The sequence below is a fragment of the Coturnix japonica genome, chromosome 7 (genome assembly GCF_054131305.1).
Source record: "Coturnix japonica strain WE chromosome 7, WE-NBRP24, whole genome shotgun sequence".
Taxonomy (NCBI): domain Eukaryota; kingdom Metazoa; phylum Chordata; class Aves; order Galliformes; family Phasianidae; genus Coturnix; species Coturnix japonica.
The window spans coordinates 6,296,696-6,320,949 of record NC_140669.1 but is presented as its reverse complement, the minus strand read 5'-3'; the positions used below and the strand labels follow the sequence as shown (position 1 = coordinate 6,320,949).

Here is a 24,254-nt window from a genome sequence, read left to right as displayed (position 1 = left end):
AAATTACTGCAGGACAGAGACAACACACAAATTACGCTCTTCTACTGAAAACAGGTGTCTTTGGAATTACATATACTGAAAGCATTACCAGGTCAAAAAGGTTAACCAATATTGCTTATTTGAAGAAGTCATGAATTGTCTCACTAAGGGTACATTACATGCAATATATTCTATTAGTTGTATGCCTCTGGGGAAAAGGAATTTAAAAAGTTAACGAAAACCTTTTAAAAATCATAAATGGCTCTTCCCAGACTTTGAAAATTGTTTACACACTGAAGATTAAAACAGAACTGCAAAACCAATGCCAGATGTTTTCCAGCCCACCTGAGGCAAAATCACTTCTGAAATAAGTAGAAGTTTTATCTCAGCTACAGACTTCTGGATTGCAGCTTAACCTGACAGGAGTTTGCTTCTGATTACCTAGAGACCTCTGCCCCAGCACACACCCCTGTGGCCAACCTACCTGTTCAATCCCCTCTCAAAACCTCCTGGGTGGCCAAACCAGCCACAGCGCAGACCCAAGGGGGCTGTCTAGGGGCGGTGCTTGCACTGTGCAAACTAGCAGCACCCACCTGAGCAAATTCCACTGCCCACTTTCCCTGCACTACTGGCAGATAGACAGAGGCTCCTGTCCTGAGCAGTCTCTGTCAGCCACACTGATGCTGTTCTGCAGCGGAACCTGTTCATAATCCCAGCAATCAGCTCACAGCAGGTTCCTCCCAGTAGTCACCTACATTCCTCCAAATCTAATTACAGTGTATTAACCACTAATAATGATTTATGAAATGCACTGACTGGAGGCAGCTGGGTTGCTAATGGCCCTGCATCACACAGAAAATGGAGTGTGTACACCCCAAACCAACCCTCTACAGCTTTTCTCCATCAGGTTTTGGGGAAAAAGAAATTGGATGAAATTCTTTCACAGCCAACTAGGTAGCTCACTGAGATCAACAGCAGTTCCACAAGTGTGTTCAAGGGAACTGGTTTGGGTTTTGAATCCATCTGTTTTGTCCCATGGAAGCCTAAGATATTTTATGCAAAGACAGGGACAAACAAACTTCTTAACAGATGGGAAGAGTTCCTCAGCTATTAAGTAATTAAGAACATTCAGCACATGTTGGCTCCAAAATAATATTGTTTTGAAGAGATAAGACTCTATAAATCGAGACTGGTGGTTAATCAAAAATCAGCCATTTCATCTTTTGCTCTCAAGCCCAATCTCAAAAACTGCTATACAACAAATGAAGATATAAAGAGAATTACATGATTCTCAAACTAAGCATTACATGATTTACAAACTAGTCCAACCCGCACGAGACTATGATACTATGATAGTCAGACTGACATTTTGAAGTCTTCCATACTTGCATTCTTCCATGTTTCTGAAGTTGGCCAAGATTGAACAGACAACTAAATGTACTGCATTTTGATCCAAAATTGCTGCTCTGTGCTTATGGTCTTACTTTTCCTCCCATTCCAGTAAGAAAAAACAGCAAAGAAATAGAAACAGTTTTTCTCTACTGCAGCTTTCCCCACCAACCCAAGACAGAGCTTCAAGTTTCCTCAAATTTATGAATGCACGGCTGGCAACCCATCATCATACCCACAACAGCCTTAATGCTTGGATCACCATCTTCAGCAAGACAAAATGTACTTCAGGCCTGAACAGGAGCAGTAAAGTAAGAACTGCAAAGCAGACAGTTGCCACAGCTTACCATGGTTCCTTCGCTCTTACTTTGTGCAACTTCTCGCTGCAGCCGAGCCACAGACAGCTTCTCCCTATGGAAAGAAAAGCATGTGAATAGCAGGTCATGTCTCACTGAATGCACCACGTCCACGTTACGGTGGCATATCTGCACATCACACTGGTATCCCTCCTGTCAGAGAGGGCTCTCTTTGCCATACTGCTCTGAAATACCTAATAGCTGTATTATCGTTTTATTTTGGGGCAGGCCGACAGAACTATAACAAATGAAGTGAATCTAAATATCATTTGCTCCATTCAAACAACAAAGTAGCTCATCATGAGGGCAACATGGAAGCAAACCATGCAAATCAGGCTGTGTGATTTGTTTTCCAGCAGCCTCGCACATCAGCTTTGTTCTGTGTGACATTAACACAGCTACAAAGTCTGTTTTATCAACAAATGCATGCATAAAATGAAATTAAAAATACTAAACATGCCACATATTTTGCAATCAGTTTTTTTATTAACCTATAAGGCCGTCACCTAAATCTTTGGCTTGATTCGTACAGCAATTAACTGGCTTAATTAAGAATTTGGCAATCACAACACTCTTTTTTCAGATAAGTTTTAAGAGAGGAATGCAAGTACAGTCTCACTCTATATGGAAAAGGAAAGTTCCAGTGCATGGACTGGGAAAATGTAGCAAGTACCAAATATGTACAAACTGGAGCAGAAATCTGCCATTGAGAGGGAAGCAAAGGTGGAGAGGAATTTACTTTGGAAACCCACAAGAGACAATGCCTCACACACCTCCCAAAACTAGAAATGGATTTGAGAAGAACAAGGACGCTTCTTCAAGCAGTCTGTTTTTCAGGAAGAATATCTGGTCTTTAAAAGAAAAGCGCCCTGCAGAAACACTGATGCTGCAGCCCATGCAGCCCAGCCTGCTGCTACTCTTGCCTCTCGCCTTCCTTAAAGGCCATTTCCATGCTAAAACTGCTAAACCTTCCCTGGTTTAGCAGGAGAAATCTCCTCTTATTATTACAGGGGTTTCAGATTAACACCATGCACTGGTAATAGTGTGTTTTGCAAATTAATGCATTGCTGAAAAAAATAAACAATGGCAAAAGCTACACATGACACAACCATTACCCTGTGAAAGCTGCAGCTGTGTTATTCCAGAACGACATCTAGACGCTCACATAAAAAATGGAGTGGTGTTAGTACAGCATCAAGAGCCTTACAGAAATACCATAAAAACAGCTTCTAAAGCACACCTAGTGCACTCCCATCTCTTACACGATGTACAGCATCACAAACTACAGAACTGGCTCATTCTATTTAAGGATTTCGTTCATCTGCTGCTAACAGCTACTTGCATTTCTGCACTGCTTCAGTGCCCTAATATGTTTTAGTGGAAAAAAGCCAGCATGCCCTTTCAGGCGGGGGTTGATGTTTTAATTGCAAAACAAATGCCTAAAGATATTTTATGAGAGGAGATGCAGGGAAAAAAACAAACAAACAAGAAACAAAACAACAACCAAACCAATCACAAACCACTCTTCCATGTTCCTCCTGCAAGCAACCTACATTGATCAATTTTCCTCCTGCACGAGGACAACTCCTACTTTTCCCTTTCCACTTTATCTCTAAGAGACTTATATATATGTTTCTGGAATGCTATAACTTTTATAAAGCTAATTTCCATTTCAGCTCCATCAGCAAAGAGATGAGATTTCCCCCACACATATGGGGTAAGAGTCAGAAAGTCACCCTCACAGCTTTCCCAGCAAAGGAGGGCAAAGGTAGTCATTCCCATACAGAGTCTACAACATCCCTGCTATTAGGAATAGAATTAATTTTTACTAGTAAAAAGTCCAAAAACCAAAACCAGATTGTGATCTAGAAGAAAAAGCTGCAACAGGGGATGTGGAAGAGCCATCTGTTGCAAAAGCATCTAAAAATAGTGAGAATGTTGAGGCAAGCAAGCTCTGGGCTCCCACTTGAGACAGATCCCAGCATGTTTCCTCCCTGCCTGCAGGCAAAGGAACCGAGCACCCATGCCAGCTATGAGCAGATGGTGCGAGCAGGGTGCTGAGTGCCTCTGGGCACAGCAAGCCCTTAGGCAGTTCCATCCAGATCCACTTGGGATGCCTCTGGCCAGAGCAAGGTGCTTCCCACCACCGCTGTGTAAATACGTGCTGTGTAACGGGTGAGAAATGTGGGCAAAGCCCTGCTACAAGCCAACAGCTTTTAACACCAATTTTTGGCAGTGGAAACTTTCACATAGGATCACGACACGGGAGAAGAAGGGATTTTGCATCCAAGCATCACCAAGTGATGGTGAAGACAGAACCCTTAGCAGCTCTTCTCACCCTGCTTTTCCTCACTGCTACGATTGGATAAGTACTTTCACTCCGACAGTGCTGTAGAAATAATAAGCTTTCAGCTGCTTTAGCCTTTCAGATGCTTCCAATGCAAAGAACATTTGACACGCAGCTTCAGTGTTAATCTTGTTTTTTTAATCTTTGCTTCTAAACAGGAAAAATCAGGAGCACTGCTTTGTTGCCGTACAGCTTTATTTATTTTTAATCAGGCATGCTTCATCCCTATAGCATGATTAATTAACAAAGTTAATTAGCAACTACAGCCAACCTACTAGAAAACAAAATCCTTCTGAGGATTTTAAAAATTAAAACGTTCATTGAGAAGTTCCCGTGTTTGTTTTCGAAACCAGCTAACAAATGATAAAAGGTTTACAAAAATGTTCCTTGAAAGCACAGCTTATGCTCTTAAGATTGAATATATGCATTATAAGTGGCAAAATTCCCAGCCGAGGCCTTTGCAAAGAGATAATTAAAGGAACCAAACAAGGATGCAATTATATCCCTTCCAGATGGAAGCAAGCACACAAGTATTCAGTGTGTGGATGTAAGAAAGATACGTTTCAAGTCTCAGCATCACCAGTGGGTTTTTCAGTAACTTGTTCCTAAAAAAACAACAGTTTGAGTAAAGCCCAATGAGTGCAAGAAAAGCATGAATGTCCAAAGCAATCATCCACATTCTAGACTCCCTAACTGAAATTTCTCCTTTTACCTTTGCTCCTATCATCCAGACTCATTCACACACCAGACAAAAGCTGTACCATGCACCAGCGACAGTTACCCAGCACTGCTCAGGTTTCCACTTCAGAACTGTGTAACTCAGACACCTCACAGCCCACGGAAGAACAACAGGAAGATGCAATCACAAACCCCACCTACCGCGTCAGTCTGAACAAATGCTGGTCCAGTTTCTCACTGGTAACTGATACCCTCAGATCAAACACGATTAATGACAAAGTGGATGCATGAAGATCCCTTTTTCCCTTCTTAGCTCTTTGCATTGATACAGCATTGAAGTTCAATTTCCTAAATTTTAGAATAAGATTTTCATTTGTGCTTTTAAACCTCCATTTCAGCAGCTCTTGGTGCTACTGGTGAAAAAAGAACACATTCAAAACTCTGAAAGAATGCAAAACTTCTCAGTAACATCACCTATAACTTAATGCTTCGTTGAATCTACACCACCACGATCCCATAGGAAGATAATGGTTATACCAGACCCTGACACTGTCCCTTCCTGTCTTAATCACACATAAGCAGTCCACATGACAACACATATTGGTATCCTGAATTTCCAGCACCATCACAGGAAGATTTTTACATTTTCCAATATATTGTAAATTACTGCTCTCCCAAACAGTGAGTGAATGAGGACAAAATATATGACAGTTCCCAAGTAGGAAATATAATTGTTCCCCTACTCTGCAATTTGTTTCAAGAACAGGAAAGCATTTTCTTCACATTTCATCCTTTGTTGTGAAAGCCTCATTCTGCAGGGATTTCCCTCAGAAATGATCAGTTCCACAGAGAAAAATGAACCCTGACTTGCCCTTTCATCTTATACCTCTCATTGTTTGCAAGGATGGACTCTGGAAAGTCAAGTTTGAAAATACACTGTAAGGATTTGTTTTATTTTCAGTGCTTTTGTCAAATCACAGCGGCCACACTCCATCCCAGGGCACATCTGTGTCTGCTGCAGACTACTTTGGAGCTTAATCCTCAATGCTAAACCTCTGAGAAGCAGAAAGTCTGAATGAATACTTCATTCACATCGGGGGGGAAAGAAAGAAAAAAGAAACAAACCAAAAAGGAGTAATCAGCAAAGTAAGAAGTCATGGAATGTGCCAAGTGTCCCTAATCATTGTGCCCACGGCCTCGAGCCCTGCACCAGACAGGAGGTGATGCAGGAGCAGCCAAGAGCCACAGTGCTACAAATGGAATCACAGAATTGAAGGGCTTGGAAGGAACCACTGGAGCTCATCAGGTCAACTCCGCTGCTCAAGCAGGTTCCCTGCAGTAGGTTGCAGAAGCCATGCTGCTGAAGATGGTGGGTGGAGGATGTTCTTAGTGCTCTATAAATGTCACTGCTGTGTTCTGTTTGAAACTGTTGGTTTAGAACAGCAATAGTTTAGCTGGATCTGGCAATAAAAGTCATCTTGCAAAGAAATATTAATTGAGAATTTAAGGCTGAGCCAAGTACACATTTTATTTAATTATTTTTGCAGTAATTGCAGGCAGTGGTTAGTACAAGAGAAGTAGTAATGCTGCCAGGCAGAAGCAGAATAGATAGGCTGAGCCATCAGCAAGGCACAGGCTCCCATTTATTGCTAATTTACTTCTGAATAAGAGATAAGCACACAGAAAATACCATTTACATTAAACCTCTCTTCCACGGGATGCAATACTTCCAAACCCAGACAAGCCGAACAAGTAGCAGCTTCCACAAAGTGTATCTTCTTGGGAATTATGGGTGGATAGTAGGGGAAAAAAACACATACAAGATTTACAGCTGTAGTCTAAAATATAGAGCAGCCATCCCTGGGTCTCTCTCACCAATTTCCAGTGGATTTTAGAGTATATGAAATGTGAATCAGAAGTTCAAAGAAGCCCATCTAGTTAGTCCCAGAAGCACTGAAACAGGAGACCAAACAACAACCTCCAATGTAGGTCCAGGGGTGCTACAGGGCTGAGCCTCAAACCCAATGCCAAAGCAAGAGGTGCAGGGTACATGTGTTCACCAATGATATCTGAAGTCTCGGAACATCAGCAGGAGATGGTTAAAGATCTGCTTTGCTTTTTTACCATAAACTGGTAAGCTGCAACAACTGCAGGTAAGCAGGCAAAGCAGCTAAACCCATATTATAATGCAACATTGAGTACGAACCTCCAAACATCCCAGTGTCAGAAAGCATTAAATATATGGCACTGCAACACCAAGCCCAGAAACATTTCTAACATAGAGTAGGTCACACTGTAAGTCAGATGCTGCAAGCACTATGCAACTCTTGGATTCACCAAAAAGCAGCTTGGATTTTAGCAGGGTCAACTTCTGCCCAGCCCCAGCCCCTGTTTTAATATATCCCATATGCTACTACAAATAAATCAGCACAGAATCAGCCCTACATTTTTCTTCTTATTAAAAGTAATAAGATAACTATAAAACCCATCATCTCTTCTCTGTAATTCATATCACATAATACATAGCAAGAGTAATTTGACAAAATTCAATGGTGTGGACAAAACTTCTGGATTTCTTGACGTGATTGATTTATAAATTTTAAAATTACATTAACAGCAATACTTGTATTTAATGCTCTATAATTTCTGCCCATAAATTGGGATCCAAGAAGCATACAGAAGGAATCTGTACAATTAGGCAAGCTGCCAAGCTCTCAAAGAATATCATGGAAAAGCACAGTGTTCAGACAGATATGGAAAAAGAGAGGAAAAGGACTAATAGAAGGCAGTTTGGAATAACCTATATAGGAAGCAGCTGCATATAGATCTCTACATGTTATTACAAGGACTGCTTGCTCTTCTTTCCAGATCATCATTTAAATTGTTATGTAAATGAAAGCATTAATTTAACAAAAGGCCTAAACATCTCAATTGCACCAAACTTCTCTCTCAGAACTTTTTCACTGTACAAGGACTGCAGTTATCACTTTGATATAACTAAAAAACCCCAAACAATAGCGCCTTTTTGACAGCATCCTTGAAGTTGCTGCATCATTCTTACAACCTCCACCAGTACCAGTCAGTGCAGAAAGTAAATTTTACAGTTCTCCCTTTCCCACCTTGTGCATTACTTATATCCAACACTACAGCACCACTGGGGAACCTGCAGCTGCTGCTCCTCAGCTCAGTGGCTCCTGGTGGTGTCTTTCACCCCATGAGCATGTAACTTCTTACTTAGTGTACGGTTGACGGTAAGTTGAGGGAAGTTGTTCTCTTGATAAGGTGAATGCTCAGCTCGTGTGGTTCTGGCTGGCAGACTGGGTATGGTTTGAACTGCTGGATCCTTAGAGCAGATGGATCTCTATGTATTTTGTGTTAAATGTTAAATTAATTGTTTCAAAAGAAAATAAGTGTATGGAAGTCAGATGTCTCCTGACATATGAAGAACTCCCTGGATTGTGACCCAGACAGACTCAGTTGATTTCCAGTGAAAGAGAAATCTGGTTTTTAATAAGACTGCCCACAAGAAGACCTTGAAAAAAGAATAAGCAAAAGATATTTTCCTTTTGCCAAAGACTTGCAAGCTGAGCTAACAAATCCCTCAACCGCTGGGTGTCCATATGTATTTGTCCTCCAGAGATTTGTCACACGTACATGATGTGCTGTGGAAATTCTTTTGAAAGGATATGCATTTCCCTAAAGGATTTTCAATGAGAATTTATTGCTCATTAAAGATTCAGGATTGGCAGCGCTTCAGTCTTCAGTTAATGATCTTTGTTTATTAACATAAAATGCATCATGCTCAACAAGACTATAGCTTTCCCAACCCATGCATCAAAGCATGGCACAATTCTCACTCCCTCATCCTATCCCCCGAGGCTTTCTGCAAGGGTGCTAACTGAAATTTACATGATGGCTCGCTCATAGGATGAAGTCAGAACTCATGTTTCAAACAAGGCTGAAAATCATGGAAACATTTCTTCATAGTTGATACTACTCAGACATAAACTAACAGCAACAAACTGCAGCTTGCTACCATCACTTCTAGCATCTGCTCCTTCCATGTCAACCTTTCACCAGAGTCGGATATTTGCTCAGTGCTAATCTTACTGTTCTTAAACTCCACAATTAACATTCATGCAAAACACTCCTTCCACATGCTGTTAGTAAACTACCAGCTTTTGAACCTTAATGCCATTGAATATGACAAAGAATGATGATGAAGGCTGTAGAGAACTGGGTCTGCAAACCAGAGATCCTAGCAACCCACCACTGAGCTCTCTTCTGCATTTCTATGGAAATAAGATAGAAGAAGTGAATACATTTATTCAGGAAAACAAACAACAAAACAAAACCCCACAACGAAACCGAATGCACAGCTGATGGAAAAAATAAGGGCTGAAAGGTGAAATATGCTGACACTGACAAGTGCTACCCTCAGCCACACTTTCAGATCCCACTGCTTTCTCAGTACCTGCTTTCCTTCTGCTAGCATTTCTCTGGCTGGCTGTAACAAACATTTTTCTCCTAGTACTCTACAGAGTGTTTCAGTTTTGTCCTTACAGACCAGAGGATAGATTCGTTACTGGTTGACCTCTTATCTCTGTTTTCCACTCCCTTGTTCCCATCACAACACATTCCTGGTATTCTTTGAGATCACTTTTTCTTTGTGGAGGTGCTATACAAACTGATGTGTTTTTAAACCATCCATAAAGCCTAGAACATCAAGACTTTTGTTTTTCTTATCAGGCTGCACTTACAAATATCACCTCTTTTCTCTGTCCGAGTTTCATTTCTTGCACACCCAGTAATCTTCCAGCTGTCATCCACGTCCTGTTCTAATTGAGTATTGCTATACCTTGGAAAAATTGTCTATTTTTTTTGGTGGACAAGAAACAAAATTAAAGCAATTTCATTCTGTTTCACTCACTGGACTTCCCTCTCTTGCCTTTGTCCTTGACCGATTGTTCAATGCTTTCAAGCATCTTAGTAGTAAATCTACAATGACCATCCACTCAAAAGATTAAACACCACAGAGGATCAAAATTGTTCAAATAAATAAATAAATAAATAAATAAATCCCTTTCCTTACTCCTTAAACCAGCTTCATTGTTTCTTGTCATTTCCTTCAGCACCCCCAAGAACACTAGAATTGCATTATTAAGACTCACAGATAATGCTCAGTCACACAGGCATGTTGCTGCTGGGCACTGCCTCCAATTGAAGGCCATAGGCAGCCTCGCTGCAACCCATCTTTGCTCCCTCTGTCAACTCACTGAGAGATGAGAGAATTTCTTTTCACAGCATTTTACAAGAAAACAAGCAAACTGAGCTGCACACATCCTTGAGTAAGGCAGCAGGACAGCACTGCCGACCCCCATAGCTACTCCCTGTGAGCATCAAAACCAAGCCCTGTGCACCAGGATCGCACAGCAGCAACACCAACTGCTTTGTACTCAGGAAATCATTAAAATGGGTCAAAATATATGCCAAGCCTGCTACCAGGTACATATTGATGCCTTCTATGCATACATAGACACGTGAATCACATCGTTCCCATATTTGTACTTCCACATTTCCATTCTGTGATAACAGTGTATGGAAACCCCACACTGAAGTCTGCAAGGGCCCAACAAGTAGCAGCAATTTGAGGGCAGTTAAAAGTGCATGAATGCACACAAGATAGGTGACCATGTTTTTTTTAAAAAGCACATTGAAGAAAGAACCAATAGACAGATGTAAAAGGCTCCTAAGAGGGAAAAAAAATGCTAATTCTCAGATAAATATCGGCTTGCAGTGAGATGTAAAGCAGCCGATTTGTACTTAGGGAGTAACAGGTCCTGATATATAGCAGTTGCCCCTTGGCCACGTGCAGCCCATGCCAACAGCTCCTCGCCCCTGGCAAACACTGAGCATCAATGCACAGCCTGCAGGGGCCTTCTGCTGGGGCTGTGGCATGTGACAGACACAATAAATGAAACGATTCTTTTGTAAGAGCAAAATGCCTGCATAAAAATCTTTTGGATGTGCTGGTAGGCGATGATTGCTACTTAGTTTTTTGATTCCAGGAAGGAGATCCTGTTTATTGACTTCAAAGATTGAGCGAGAGAAGGTAATTCAATTTTGTCTGTACTTGTCAGTAAACTTCACTGGACCTACTGGCTCTTTGAGAGAAAGGAAAGGAGGGAAGGTAGCAACATGGAGTTCCTTCTATTCTTAAAACAAAACAACCAACAGTACCAGGATGGATTTCCTTGGAGAAATGATAAGTGCTGGATTTGCCATAGTCCTCCCCCAGGTTTGCCAATGTGCTCTACTTTGCTCTAAACAAAATAACGTGGTCTCAACCACATACTGGCATGGCAGGAAGAGGAAACAAATGACATGCTGAAAATCACTTTGAAGTAACCAAACTCATAACCCAACTCGTGAGTTCGTATTCCTGCAGCCTTACAGCAATAAAATCAGTTACATCCTAATGATATAATTGTTTCTTCTATCATTCTGTCCATAAAAGAAGATGAGATAAAGTCAAAGCCAGTGGCCTCTGGCTGATTATGTGTTTTGACAAATTAGATGATTAACTGAAACCTCAGACTCAAGCTTCACTGTCTCAACAGACCTAAAAGAGGAGAAGAAAAGACTGGCTTTTAAAAGGACACGGATCTACAGGGACCCTCGCCCAGACGGTGCACAGCTCCTCAAAGGGCAGTATTTGCATTGGATCAAACAGGGGCTGGCACACACTCAGGCTAATTTTAATACAGAAATTACAGTTGTCACTTTAAATAATGGATGCAGCATATGGTAATATATGCAAAACGCTTTCAAACATGTTCAAGCAAAGATAGAGAAACCAAGTTCTCAGTGACAGTTTTGCCAATGTAATACTTAGCAGCAGTGAAAATGAAAACCAGAGCACGTCAGAAGTACTAGCAGAGCAATGAAAGTCCTTTTGTGTGTATTTACAGAGCCACTTAAAGTCACACACAGTCAAATCACAGCCTGGGATTGTCTGGGGATGATGCAAGGACTGAGCAGTGCCTGGCACAGGACCCACCTGTGCTACCCACATTGCTTCTCCCAGCTCTGGGTGAGCAGGACTTGCTTCAATACCAAACCTTAAAAAACTGATCTCGATGCTAATTACAAATTTCTCCTGATCTGCTCAGGCACTGTGTATCCTTTCAGCTGGGACAGGCCAACAAAGGTGGGGTAGAACCGCAATTTTAAGCTTCTCTGACTACTTATGAGGTGGCTGAAAATTATGAAAACGTGTCCTCCTATGTCATCTATGATTAAACATCTGGGGAAAAAAAAACAACATTTTTTTTTTGTTTAAAACCCGAACCAGGGAAGCAAACACCTCCCCAAAATCCCTGAGAAATTAAACCTCCTCAGGGAAGCTTAAACAGCTTTCCCAAAGGAGATCAACAAGATCCGCTCTGTGAACGAGGCCAGCTTCCCAAAGCTCAAACAGCATCAACTTCCATGGAAGTTTAATTTCAGCAAACAAAATAAATAACGTAAAAGATAAGGGTGAATCATGGTTATGAAGTGTTAGCATTCAGGCATTTCCAAACAAATATTAAATGTAAACTAATAATGACTTAAATTACTGTCTGAACTAGTAACATGGGAACATTTTCAGATGTTCAAATGTCAACCAAATGCTCAGACCAATCTGTTTCTCTCCAGTTTCAACTCAAAATAACTCTTAGAAAGTAATTTTGAATAGTAATTTGGATGTTTGAATAGAGCTCCTCAGCATTTTTTCCGAGCAGAAAGATTCCACTGTTTTATCTATGAGGCTGATTAATAAATTGTGGTCTGAAATGACTTATTACAGTCATCACTTCTAACCAAATACATCACCTTGGGTAGGAAGCAAAATCAAACTACACACAGTGGTCACATAACACTACCACAAGTATTACCTCATTTACTGAATCAGGAAAAAGCCTGAAATCAAGGTATTGATTACTTCAGAATTTAATCCCCTGGGCAAAAGCCGTACTGACAGATAAATCCAGTAAAGGGCATTTGCTAATTAACTAAGTGAGCCTAATCTAGAATTCAAGTTAATTTGGTATTAGGGATTGTAAAACTAGCACTACACTTAAAGCACTCATGTAATAAAGACAAACAGTCACTTATGAAACCGGTGATCAACTTTGCAGATAAATTCCACACCCTTACATGCTCATGCCTTTACTTTATATGAGATCAAAACAGCTGACAGAAAATACATAAATACACGTGGACATTTTGAACATTTGCTGCTTATACCAGAAGCATGCATTTACCTTACAGTCAGAAGATCAGTATGAGGCTGCAATAAGCATCTGCTTTGACATCCAACACCACCAATAGCTGGCAGTGTTCTGGGGGAAAGCCAGTTGAAGCGATATTCTTGATGCCCAGGGTTGATCAGCAAGTTTTATCAGGGCTCTTTACAGTATTTTACAAGAGCATTAAAAAATAGTGAAGGTCCTCTTAAATATAGAGTATGTTATTAATGTTCTTAGTACATCTGGGTGTTCAGAGCTTTTCCAAACTCAGTGGATGGATATCTAAGGGATGTATGCATTTGCTTTCCCTTCTTAAAGTCCCCAGATCAGAACAGAATAGCTTCTCCTGTTTAACCATGCTGCAAAAGCTATCATATTTTGATACACTCAGATTGCTTCTACGTTGACATATTTTTCTTTACAAGATACTGTCTTAATTAGTTTTCTGTCATTAGGAGGTTGTCCAAAGACAAGCGAAGAAATTTTTTTAGTGAAGCAGAAGAAAACCATATGGTTTTAGGTTGCGTATTATTTCTTACTATAAAACCAGTACATGTTCATTGCTGGACACAAAAACCATTTCCACAGTTCAAAGCAAAAGGTATTACCTAATTTCACATGGAAGAGACACACTGGGATTTTATTCTGCACACAGCATCCATATTTAGCCCTTCATGCACAGCCAGTGAGAACACATGGCCAATGGTGAAGGCCTTGTGTGGCTGTGGCTCTCCATCAATGCCTTACACTGACCTCTCACAAAGCTCTCACCCTGCTATCAACACAAAGGCCTAATAGCATTGTTGTACAGATACTTCATAAAATTCAGGGAATTCTGGTTAGCCTATGCATGCATTTTTCCACATCTCAGATGCAGGAAGAGAGAAACTCTCACAATACACAAGGTCACATTCAGCAGGTATCTTCCCTCACTACAACCTTGTGAAACATCATGAAAAGCTGCAGCTCATTACAGAGAGCATTTCTGTACCCATCTATAGGAACTGCAGCTTCACTTCAAAACCCAGAGCCTCCAATCTTTCAGAATTGTAAATGACAGATGTGGAAAACTATTTTCTAGATAGGTACTGTATAATGCCTATCTTCCTCAATATACAGGTCACATCTTACAAGAATTTTCTGAAGCCATGCTTCCTTTAAAAATAGTGATATTTTTCAAAACACTGCCTGCAAAACATTTAACAAATCACCATCAGTCACTTCTCTTTGCACAAGGAAAATGATTCTAAGTGAATTCACACAAGCATCTCAAGTGCCAAAAGTATTACCAAGGAAAGGCATAATGAGTACCCAAGGAAATCATGCCCACTATGCCAAACAGCAGAACACCACAGCCAGGTCTTTAAGGGGCAGACAGCCACGGAGCTGGAGCCAGCAGGGCTGGGCCAAATGCCACAGTTGGAAAGGAAAAGCTCTCACTGTCCCAGAGGTAATTGCCCCACTGACCCTTTGCATGTTCTGTTTATACATCTCTTCCTCCACCTCCAGCCACCATCACTCTTTGCTGAAGGTTTTCATTTGGGGGTTATAGATCTGTTCCCTCCTGTATGGATATATGATTTTCCCAGGAGTTTGCTGTCCAAGCCTTACGCAACAGGGACACAACCCGCAGGGCCAAGCCCTTACCTCCTTAGCCATACCCCAGCTTCCACCCTTCTGCGCCCGTATTTCATCTACCTCCTCTGTTTTTCTGCTTCTCCAGAGCACCCTGTTTTGTGTTGTTTTTTTATCCCCACTGGTGTTTTTACATTGCTGAAAACAACAAGTTTCCACCAGTTTTAATGTCCACACCTCCATAATGGCCCTCTCCAGCAGAACAGTTTGTCCCCGGAGTCACTGCTTATGATGAAAGCCACTGACTCACTGCTGTGAACTGTCCCTAGGCAGAACAGAAGAAAAGCCTGGGGAGTGAGAGCTGGGAGGGAAATTGGTGAGCAGGCAAAAGAGAGCAGAGATTGCTGGGGAACAGCAGCCAGACCCAAAACTACGGGGAGAACACACTGCCAGCCCAGTGCTTCGATACAGGAAGCATGAGAAAAGGTGTCATAAATTCAGGCAAACTACTCTAACATTGCAGCCTGAGTTCTCAGATACTTCCACCCCAGAAACACGGGGTTCAGGCTGGTAGCTGTAATCACCACCAGCACCAGTCCCAGCAGGGTGCCCACAGCTCCTGCAAAGCAAAACCAGGGCTTCATCCATCCTGCTTCTTGAAACCATCTTCATCTCAAAGCTTATTTTTGCACAACAATTTACTGCTCTTCCCATGCACTTCTATGTAAGAAGCTGTCACGGGTTAGTTAGATTTACCTATGCCCGTGACAGGGGAAGCCACCCCACGCCCCCCCCCCGGGGCCCGGAAAGGAGGGGGAAAAGGGGAGTGGGATAAAACAGCGACAATCTAAGGAGGAAAAACTTATTTTACTAAAGATGATATCGAAATACAAGCTAACACAATATAATATAATTAAAACTAACAAATCGAACGAAACAGAGAGAGAGAGTCTCCGAAAACCGAGAGGCCTACTGTGAACTCTAGGCGACACGGCTGGAACGCTTCCCACTCTCCGAGAAGTTCGAGAGAAGAAGGAGGGCACTCCAGCCTGGGAACGAGATTATATAGAGTCCTGGTCCCGTGACTTATTGTTACTCCTGTTGTTCTCTGGGATATGTAGTCTTCTTCTGTGGACTGCACATTCAACAGAAGTATCCATACTTGACATGATGTTATGATGTGGAATACTGATAGCAAAATTACAAAATTACAAAACCATGACATTCCACCCCTTATTCTACATTATTACATCATGGTTAATATATACATATATATACATATATATACACGTATGTAAAATTGTGATAGCTAAATAGTAGAATTGCATGTAACATAACTAAATGTACAACTATAATAACTAAAATACACTACACATGCAAACATATATATATATATAGACAGATACATAAAATTATTGACTGCACTCCCCCAGCATCAAATTCCCTTGTGGCACACATTGAACATCCCCATCCTTCTGCATTACCCACCAAGTGCACCCAGGTCCCTGGGCGAAGACAGTTCCACGGATAGGTTTGCCCTTTCCAGAAGCTGGAAGGACCCAAACAGCTTTTCCCAACATGTTCTTTACATGTATAACAGGGACCTTATCTCCTTCTACAGTGTGTAGGGGGCTAGATTGACTAGGACCATCACGATTGACAGATCCTCTAGTATTGACCAACCAAGTGGCTTCTGCCAGATTCTTCTCCCAGTGCTTAAATGTTCCACCACCCATTGCTTTCAACATAGTTTTCAACAACCCATTATATCGTTCAATTTTACCAGAAGCTGGTGCATGGTAGGGAATATGATAAATCCACTCAATGCCATGATCTTTGGCCCAAGTATTTATAAGAGAATTTTTGAAATGTGTCCCATTATCAGATTCAATTCTTTCTGGGGTGCCATGTCGCCACAGGACTTGTTTCTCAAGACCTAATATGGTGTTTCGAGCAGTTGCATGGGGTACTGCGTATGTTTCAAGCCACCCAGTGGTTGCCTCTACCATAGTGAGTACATAACACTTACCACTGCGAGATCGTGGCAAGGTGATATAATCAACCTGCCACGCCTCCCCATATTTATACTTTTGCCATCGCCCTTCCTCCCAGAGAGGTTTCATCCTTCTGGCTTGTTTAATTATGGCACATGTTTCACAATCATGAATAATCTGCGCAATAGCGTCCATGGTTAAGTCCACCCCTCGGTCTCTGGCCCACTTATATGTTGCGTCTCTTCCTTGATGGCCTGAGGTCTCATGAGCCCATCGAGCTAGAAATAATTCGCCCTTATTCTGCCAATCCAAGTCGATTTGAGCCACCTCAATTCTAGCAGCTTTATCTACCTGATGGTTGTTTTGTTGTTCTTCAGTAGCCCGACTTTTGGGCACATGTGCATCCACATGACGCACCTTTACAACCATATTCTTTGTTCGGGAAGCAATGTCCTTCCATAGTTCAGCGGCCCAAACAGACTTTCCCCTCCGTTGCCAGTTATTTTGTTCCCACCGCTGTAACCACCCCCATAAGGCATTTGCCACCATCCATGAGTCAGTATAAAGATACAGCATTGGCCACCTCTCCCGTTCAGCAACATCTAAGGCCAGCTGGACAGCTTTTACCTCTGCAAACTGACTTGATTCTCCCTTACCTTCAGTGGCCTCTGCAACCTGTCGTGTGGGGCTCCACACAGCAGCTTTCCATTTGCGATGCTTCCCTACAATGCGACATGATCCGTCAGTGAATAGGGCATATTTCTTTTCATTTTCTGGTAATTCGTTGTATGGTGGGGCCTCTTTAGCACGTGATACCTCTTCTGCTGGTGATGTTCCAAACTTTTTATCTTCAGGCCAGTCCATGATTACCTCTAGGATTCCTGGACGATTGAGGTTTCCCATTCGCGCTCGCTGTGTAATCAGCGTAATCCACTTGCTCCAGGTGACATCGGTAGCATGATGGGTGGAGGGAACCTGTCCTTTGAACATCCAGTTCAGCACTGGCAGTCGAGGTGCCAAAAGGAGCTGTGTTTCAGTCCCGACTACTTCGGAAGCAGCCCGAACCCCCTCATACGCGGCTAAGATCTCCTTCTCAGTTGGAGTGTAGCACTCTTCAGACCCCTTATATGATCGACTCCAGAATCCCAGGGGTCGGCCTCGGGTCTCTCCTGAGGCTCTTTGCCACAAACTCCAAGTGGGGCCTTTCTCTCCAGCAGCAGTATAGAGGATGTTCTTTACATCCTGTCCAGTCCGTACTGGCCCCAGGGCTACAGCACGGGCTATCTCTTGTTTAATCTGTTCAAAAGCCTGCTGCTGCTCAGGGCCCCATGCAAAATCATTCTTCTTCCGCGTTACCTGATAAAGGGGGCTTACAATGAGGCTGTAGTTTGGAATGTGCATCCTCCAAAAGCCCACTGCACCCAGGAAAGATTGTGTCTCTTTCTTGCTAGTTGGTGGAGACATGGCAGTGATTTTGTCGATCACATCTGCTGGGATGTGACGACGTCCATCCTGCCACTTTATACCTAAGAACTGAATTTCCTGGGCAGGTCCTTTTACTTTGCTTCTCTTAATAGCAAAGCCAGCTTGTAGAAGAATCCGGATTATCTGCTCTCCTTTTGTGAAAACTTCTTCTGCTGTATCGCCCCACACAACAATGTCATCAATGTACTGCAGGTGTTCAGGAGCACCACCCTGTTCCAGTACAGTTTGGACCAACCCATGGCAAATGGTTGGGCTGTGTTTCCACCCCTGGGGCAAACGGTTCCAAGTATACTGAATGCCCCTCCAGGTGAAGGCAAACTGTGGCTTGCATTCTGCGGCCAAAGGAATAGAAAAGAAGGCATTGGCAATGTCAATGGTGGCATACCATTTGGCTGCTTTTGACTCCAGCTCGTACTGGAGTTCCAACATGTCCGGCACAGCAGCGCTCAATGGGGGTGTGACCTCATTCAGGCCACGGTAGTCTACTGTCAGCCTCCATTCTCCACTGGCTTTACGCACTGGCCATATGGGACTGTTAAAAGGTGAGTGAGTTTTACTGATCACTCCCTGATTCTCCAACTGGCGAATCAAATCATGAATGGGGAGCAAGGAATCCCTGTTGGTGCGATACTGCCGTCTGTGCACTGTCTTTGTAGCAATCGGTACCTGCTGCTCTTTTACTCGTAGCAGCCCCACAACAGACGGGTCCTCTGACAGGCCAGGCAAAACAGACAGCTGCTTAATGTTGTCCATGTCTACAGCAGCTATCCCAAAGGCCCATCGATACCCCTTAGGATCCTTGAAATGCCCCCTTCTGAGGTAATCAATACCCAGTATACATGGAGCCCCTGGGCCAGTCACAATAGGATGTTTTTGCCAGTCTTTGCCAGTGAGGCTTATTTCAGCCTCCAGCACAGTCAATTCTTGAGAGCCCCCAGTCACTCCAGAAATATGGATTGATTCTGTCCCTTCATGACTGGAGGGCATTAGGGTACACTGTGCACCGGTATCCACCAGCGCCTTATATTCCTGTGGTTCTGATGTGCCAGGCCATCGAATCCACACAGTCCAATAAACTCTATTATCCCTTTCCCTCCCCTGACTGAGGGCAGGGCCCCTCTATTGGTTACCTGTGATGACTGGAGCAACTCCACTGGTGGTTGGTATGTCTAGTAGTTCTTTCACCCGTGCTCGTAGTGCAGAAGTGGGCTGATCATGCCACTTCCTCATGTCTTCTCCACGGTCACGTAGGTAGCGCCACATGGAAACACGCGGTGCAATCGTACTGTTGTTCTTTGCTCGAGCTGGGAAGCGTGTGCGTTTAACAGCTGAGACTTTTGATGATGCAGGTGGGGAGTAGGACTGGACTAGTTTGATCAGATCCTTCATTAGACCTGGTGGCCCGTACGAGGATTGACCTTCATCAGTTGTTTCTGATACTATTACGGGATCATTACAATTAGTTGATGGAAACAATTTCTTGCACATTTCATCTACTCGGTTTTCTAGCCGTGAGATGGCAGAAACTGCGGCATGCAGTTGGGGGAGCTGCTGATCGGTGGTTTGAAGCATTATAATCAGCTCAACAACTCGGGGCCATCTGTCCACGAATCCTTTAGATCCTGTTACCAATGACTGTGCCATTCTCTCTGGTGCTGTACTTGTGATTTTCTGCCACATGTCAGGATCGGCCCTCACTCTCTCAGGGTCAAGTTCGCTTGGATCAGGGCTGTACAACATTTTCGCCATGGCCAATTCCCTCAGGCGCTGAATGCCTTTTTGGACGGTATTCCAACTATCAAATTTAGGCTTCAAAGCATCCTTATAGGGGTACCTTTCTCTCACGGCTTCTAACAGCCGCAACCAGAGAGTGGCAGCTCCATCCGAACATCTGCTAATCCCTCTGTCGATACCTGCATCTTGGGCAATGCTTCCTAGTTGGCGAGCTTCATTACCATCTAGAGACAAGCTGTTGGCCCCGTTGTCCCAGCAGCGAAGCAACCAAGCAAGGATACCTTCATCTTGACGCCGTGTGAACTCCTTTCTTGAGCCTTGGATTTCAGTCAGCTTCAGAGGTCGACAGTAGGTGATTTCCTCCTCATCATCAGTCTCTTCTTCATGCCTCTTGGTTTTTGCCTTTGCTTTTTTTGGTACTGCTCCATGCCCGGCACCTGGGTCTTCTGCAGCCCCCCCCTGTGCTTCTCCTTCTTTTCGTTCTAGACGCATGGACACCCGTTTCCATTTCTTGCCTTCCACAGGGGCAACTGATATTGCTATTGATGCCTCCTGTGACTGATCAGAATTAACTTGGGCTTGAATCTCAGATCGGAAACTCTCTCTCTCCAGAATAGTATGATACAAAGCACGGTATGCATAAGCCAAACCCCACATAAGGTTTACCTCCTTAGATTTCTGACCCAAATACTCACTTAATTTCTTAGGGTCCCTTAGGTGTTCAAGAGTGAAATCCCATGACACTGCGGGTCCCCATGCTTCTAAGACTTTTCCTAAACCTTTCCATATTCCCTGCCAGTCATCATTCTCTGGTTCTGGAGGAGACTTCCGCATAGAACGAATGCATAGGAACATATATGCATGCATTGATAGTGATAACATGAATGCAAGTATGAACCCTATCTCAGTTATTGAAAAGCGTGTGGAAATCTGAGAGTACAACCTAAATAAAAAGGGTTTATTTAGCCTGTACAATGAATTAAACATGGTGGTGTTTGTAAAATTGCCTGTTCCATCTGGGATGCAAGTATTTGTAAAATTGCCTGTTCCATCTGGGATGCAAGTGTTTGTAAGATTCACAATTCCGTCTGGGGTGTAGATGCCAAAATTCTGACCATACCACATCTCGTAAAAGTACCAGGCAGGTGTCTCCATCAGTATCCACCTTACTAGGCTATATATCTGCACAATTCCACAACACCAAATTATGGTGTTAATAGTTGACCAATACTTTAAGAAGATCATAATTGCTTTCAATCCCTTAAACAGAGCAACTGGGATGAAGAGTGGATTCATAGCTGGCAGGCTCTGTAAAAGTCAGAGCTAGCTAGCTTTGCTCTAAGGGAGAAAGAAATCCCTTTGTTTTCTACACAAAAGTTAGATAGCAGTGCTGAGAATGTACAGCAGCCCTTAATGTTGACAATTTGTCTGGTATTTCAAGGTCACGTTCTCCGTGAGCAGCTACGGAAAGATAACACTCCCAACACTCCCGTAACGAAGCTCTTTAAGAGCAAAGAGAGAGTTGTTCTAAAAGCTAAAAAGCTCTATGCCCGCATTCTCCACCAAAAAATCTGTCACGGGTTAGTTAGATTTACCTATGCCCGTGACAGGGGAAGCCACCCCACGCCCCCCCCCCGGGGCCCGGAAAGGAGGGGGAAAAGGGGAGTGGGATAAAACAGCGACAATCTAAGGAGGAAAAACTTATTTTACTAAAGATGATATCGAAATACAAGCTAACACAATATAATATAATTAAAACTAACAAATCGAACGAAACAGAGAGAGAGAGTCTCCGAAAACCGAGAGGCCTACTGTGAACTCTAGGCGACACGGCTGGAACGCTTCCCACTCTCCGAGAAGTTCGAGAGAAGAAGGAGGGCACTCCAGCCTGGGAACGAGATTATATAGAGTCCTGGTCCCGTGACTTATTGTTACTCCTGTTGTTCTCTGGGATATGTAGTCTTCTTCTGTGGACTGCACATTCAACAGAAGTATCCATACTTGACATGATGTTATGATGTGGAATACTGATAGCAAAATTACAAAATTACAAAACCATGACAGAAGCACAAAAGACTTTCAAACTAACTTTGGTGTGCTTTCCTGACAGGTAGGGTTTTCTTTTTCATTTCATTTTTAAAAGGTATTAAAAATCACAACATCCAACACAAAGCAACAGTGAAAGCCAGTGACAGGCTTGCTTATTCTCAGAAATAAAGTTGAGCAATTTCAGGATCTTGTCCTTTGAGCGTAGATTGCATTTGGGCCTATCAGATGCTGCAGTAATGGGATTCTGTAAATCTGAAACATGTCCATATCACGTACAGAAAGAAATCTCTTGATGTTTTACTTAGTTTAATGCTTTTTTCATCATATATATCCTCCCATGCCCCCCTGCTTTCAACAGCTAATAACCGATACATCTGATGAAAATTAATTGACTTGACAGCTTGCATAAAGCCCATAAAGGTCCAAAGGAAAAATGCTGTGACAACAGTTTCTTTCTTACTAGGACTGTAGCCATGGAAACTATCTTTAGAGGCCAACTGGCCTTCATCCCAGCACAACATACAAAAATCAAATGCTAAAATGCTACTGTCACTGGGATAGCCAATGGCACCAGCAATTGTCAACCTTCACAACTTTGCTGCATTGTAGCTAAAGGAAAATATTCATTGGTTTTATTAGGAGCAAAGCTGGTATGACATTGTAGCAACATTCCAGAGTTAGATAATACAGACTCTACAAACTGTGCTCACATTATGTGAATCTGTTACAAAGAAGCTATAAAATGTGTAAAACTAGACAGATAACCTAAAATATCACTGTGCAGATTATTCCATTTCTTACATCTAGTATTTTATTAATTATTATGATATAAGACAAAATTGCTTATCTTCAGGTAAATACCGGCAGCCAAAGAAGAAATCTCTAATCTGATTTAACTCCCTGTCACACTGTATCAGCTGAAACACCCATTCTTTTGGAAAGGATTTTTCTCCTATCGCTTGCTGAACAAAAGCTGTGATTTCTAATACAGTCAGAGAAATATCATCATTTTTCTATGAATGCTGATAGATGATCCCTCAGAAGATAAGACAGAAATGAGCCATGTGGTAAGAGCAACCACATGGCAGGAATGGCGCTTCGACTTTTCTTGAAGAAACCGGGTTTTGTTCCAGAAAGGTATTCAGAAAGTGGAAGAACATTTTGTTCATTAAGAAACCTGGCTGAATTAAAGGAAGCAGCAGTTACAAATATGTATTTAGTCGCACTGCATATTAAACGCCCAAAGAAATAAATTACCATCTTCAGTGTACTTTTAATCCAACTGTTGCTCAGCTGCCCTCTCTATACAGGAAAGGAGCCTTCAGCTTGTCTAACCAGACATCATCAGTGATGGGGTATTTGGTAAAAGAATTGCAAAAAACAGGGGGGTGTGGGGGGAGAAATATATATTTTTATATATAATATATAAATATATTTTATATATATATATAATATTATATATATATATACATATATTATAATATTATAATATTATATATATATATAAAGAGACAAGCTTTTTCTGAAGGCTGACAGAAATTTAGTACTGTTCTAAATGGGAAGAAGGCACACAGCAACTGCACAGCACTGATTTTGTCCTGTGGCTTTGGAGCTATAAAACAGAAGTATTAGTTTGGGGAAGAAGAGACATGCCATGTTTCAATCTGCTTGGAACTATCAGTAGGCACACGTCTGACTGGAACTCTGGGTTGTATGTTAAATCTAACAATAATTCATATCAATTCACCAATTATCTTTAAATTGATTTATCAGTGTAAGATTACAGCCAAATGCAGTAGAACTATTTATTACATGTGTCACAGTGAGACTTGCTCCCAAACACTACTAAACAAACCAGGTACAATTCAACTACCTTGGATCTCACTCAAAAATACTTAGACTGTGCTGGCATCATAAAAAAAGAGATTAACAGAACAGACAGACAATAGGGCTTATGTACCAAAAGCTTGACTTCTTTCTCCATGTTAATCTCTTAAGAGACACCCATGACTGAGAACCTTACCATCTTTAAGCCTATCATAGCTACACCACTGCTGACTGAAGATGCTAAGGAGATTAATCCAGACTCTAATAATATTTATCTAAGCATTGCTATAAATATCTCTCTTAGAAAAGCTTTTCCTTGCCAAGGGAGAGAGGAGCTCACATACTGATAGATCCCAGCCTACCCAGCCTTCACTTTAGCACAAATCCACAAGCACCCAACAAAACACACAATAAACATCCAAGTATCTTTCCACTACTCTGCAGTACTAAGAGAGCACTGCCATCCTGTTTTAACGTGCATTAATGCCACAGTGATGAGTGACACAACAAGCTTTTATCAAAAATAATTTCACTGGTTATGAAAAATGGA

General features: G+C 42.2%; 1 protein-coding gene across 7 annotated transcripts in view; it reads right to left on the bottom strand.

The window, feature by feature from the left end:
• The window catches only part of NCKAP5 (NCK associated protein 5), a 337,810-nt gene that overhangs the window by 186,391 nt on the left and 127,165 nt on the right, over nucleotides 1-24,254 (bottom strand). For 6 of the 7 annotated variants that reach the window (XR_014947868.1, XR_014947867.1, XM_085552166.1 and 3 more), the window contains exon 2: nucleotides 1,716-1,779. Coding sequence is in view for 5 of the 7 variants with exons in the window: in XM_085552166.1 (XP_085408292.1) it covers nucleotides 1,716-1,718 (3 nt within the window). In the remaining 2 variants the exon portion in view is untranslated. The remainder of the gene's footprint in view (nucleotides 1-1,715; nucleotides 1,780-24,254) is intronic. The other variant, XM_085552172.1, reaches the window with a different exon arrangement.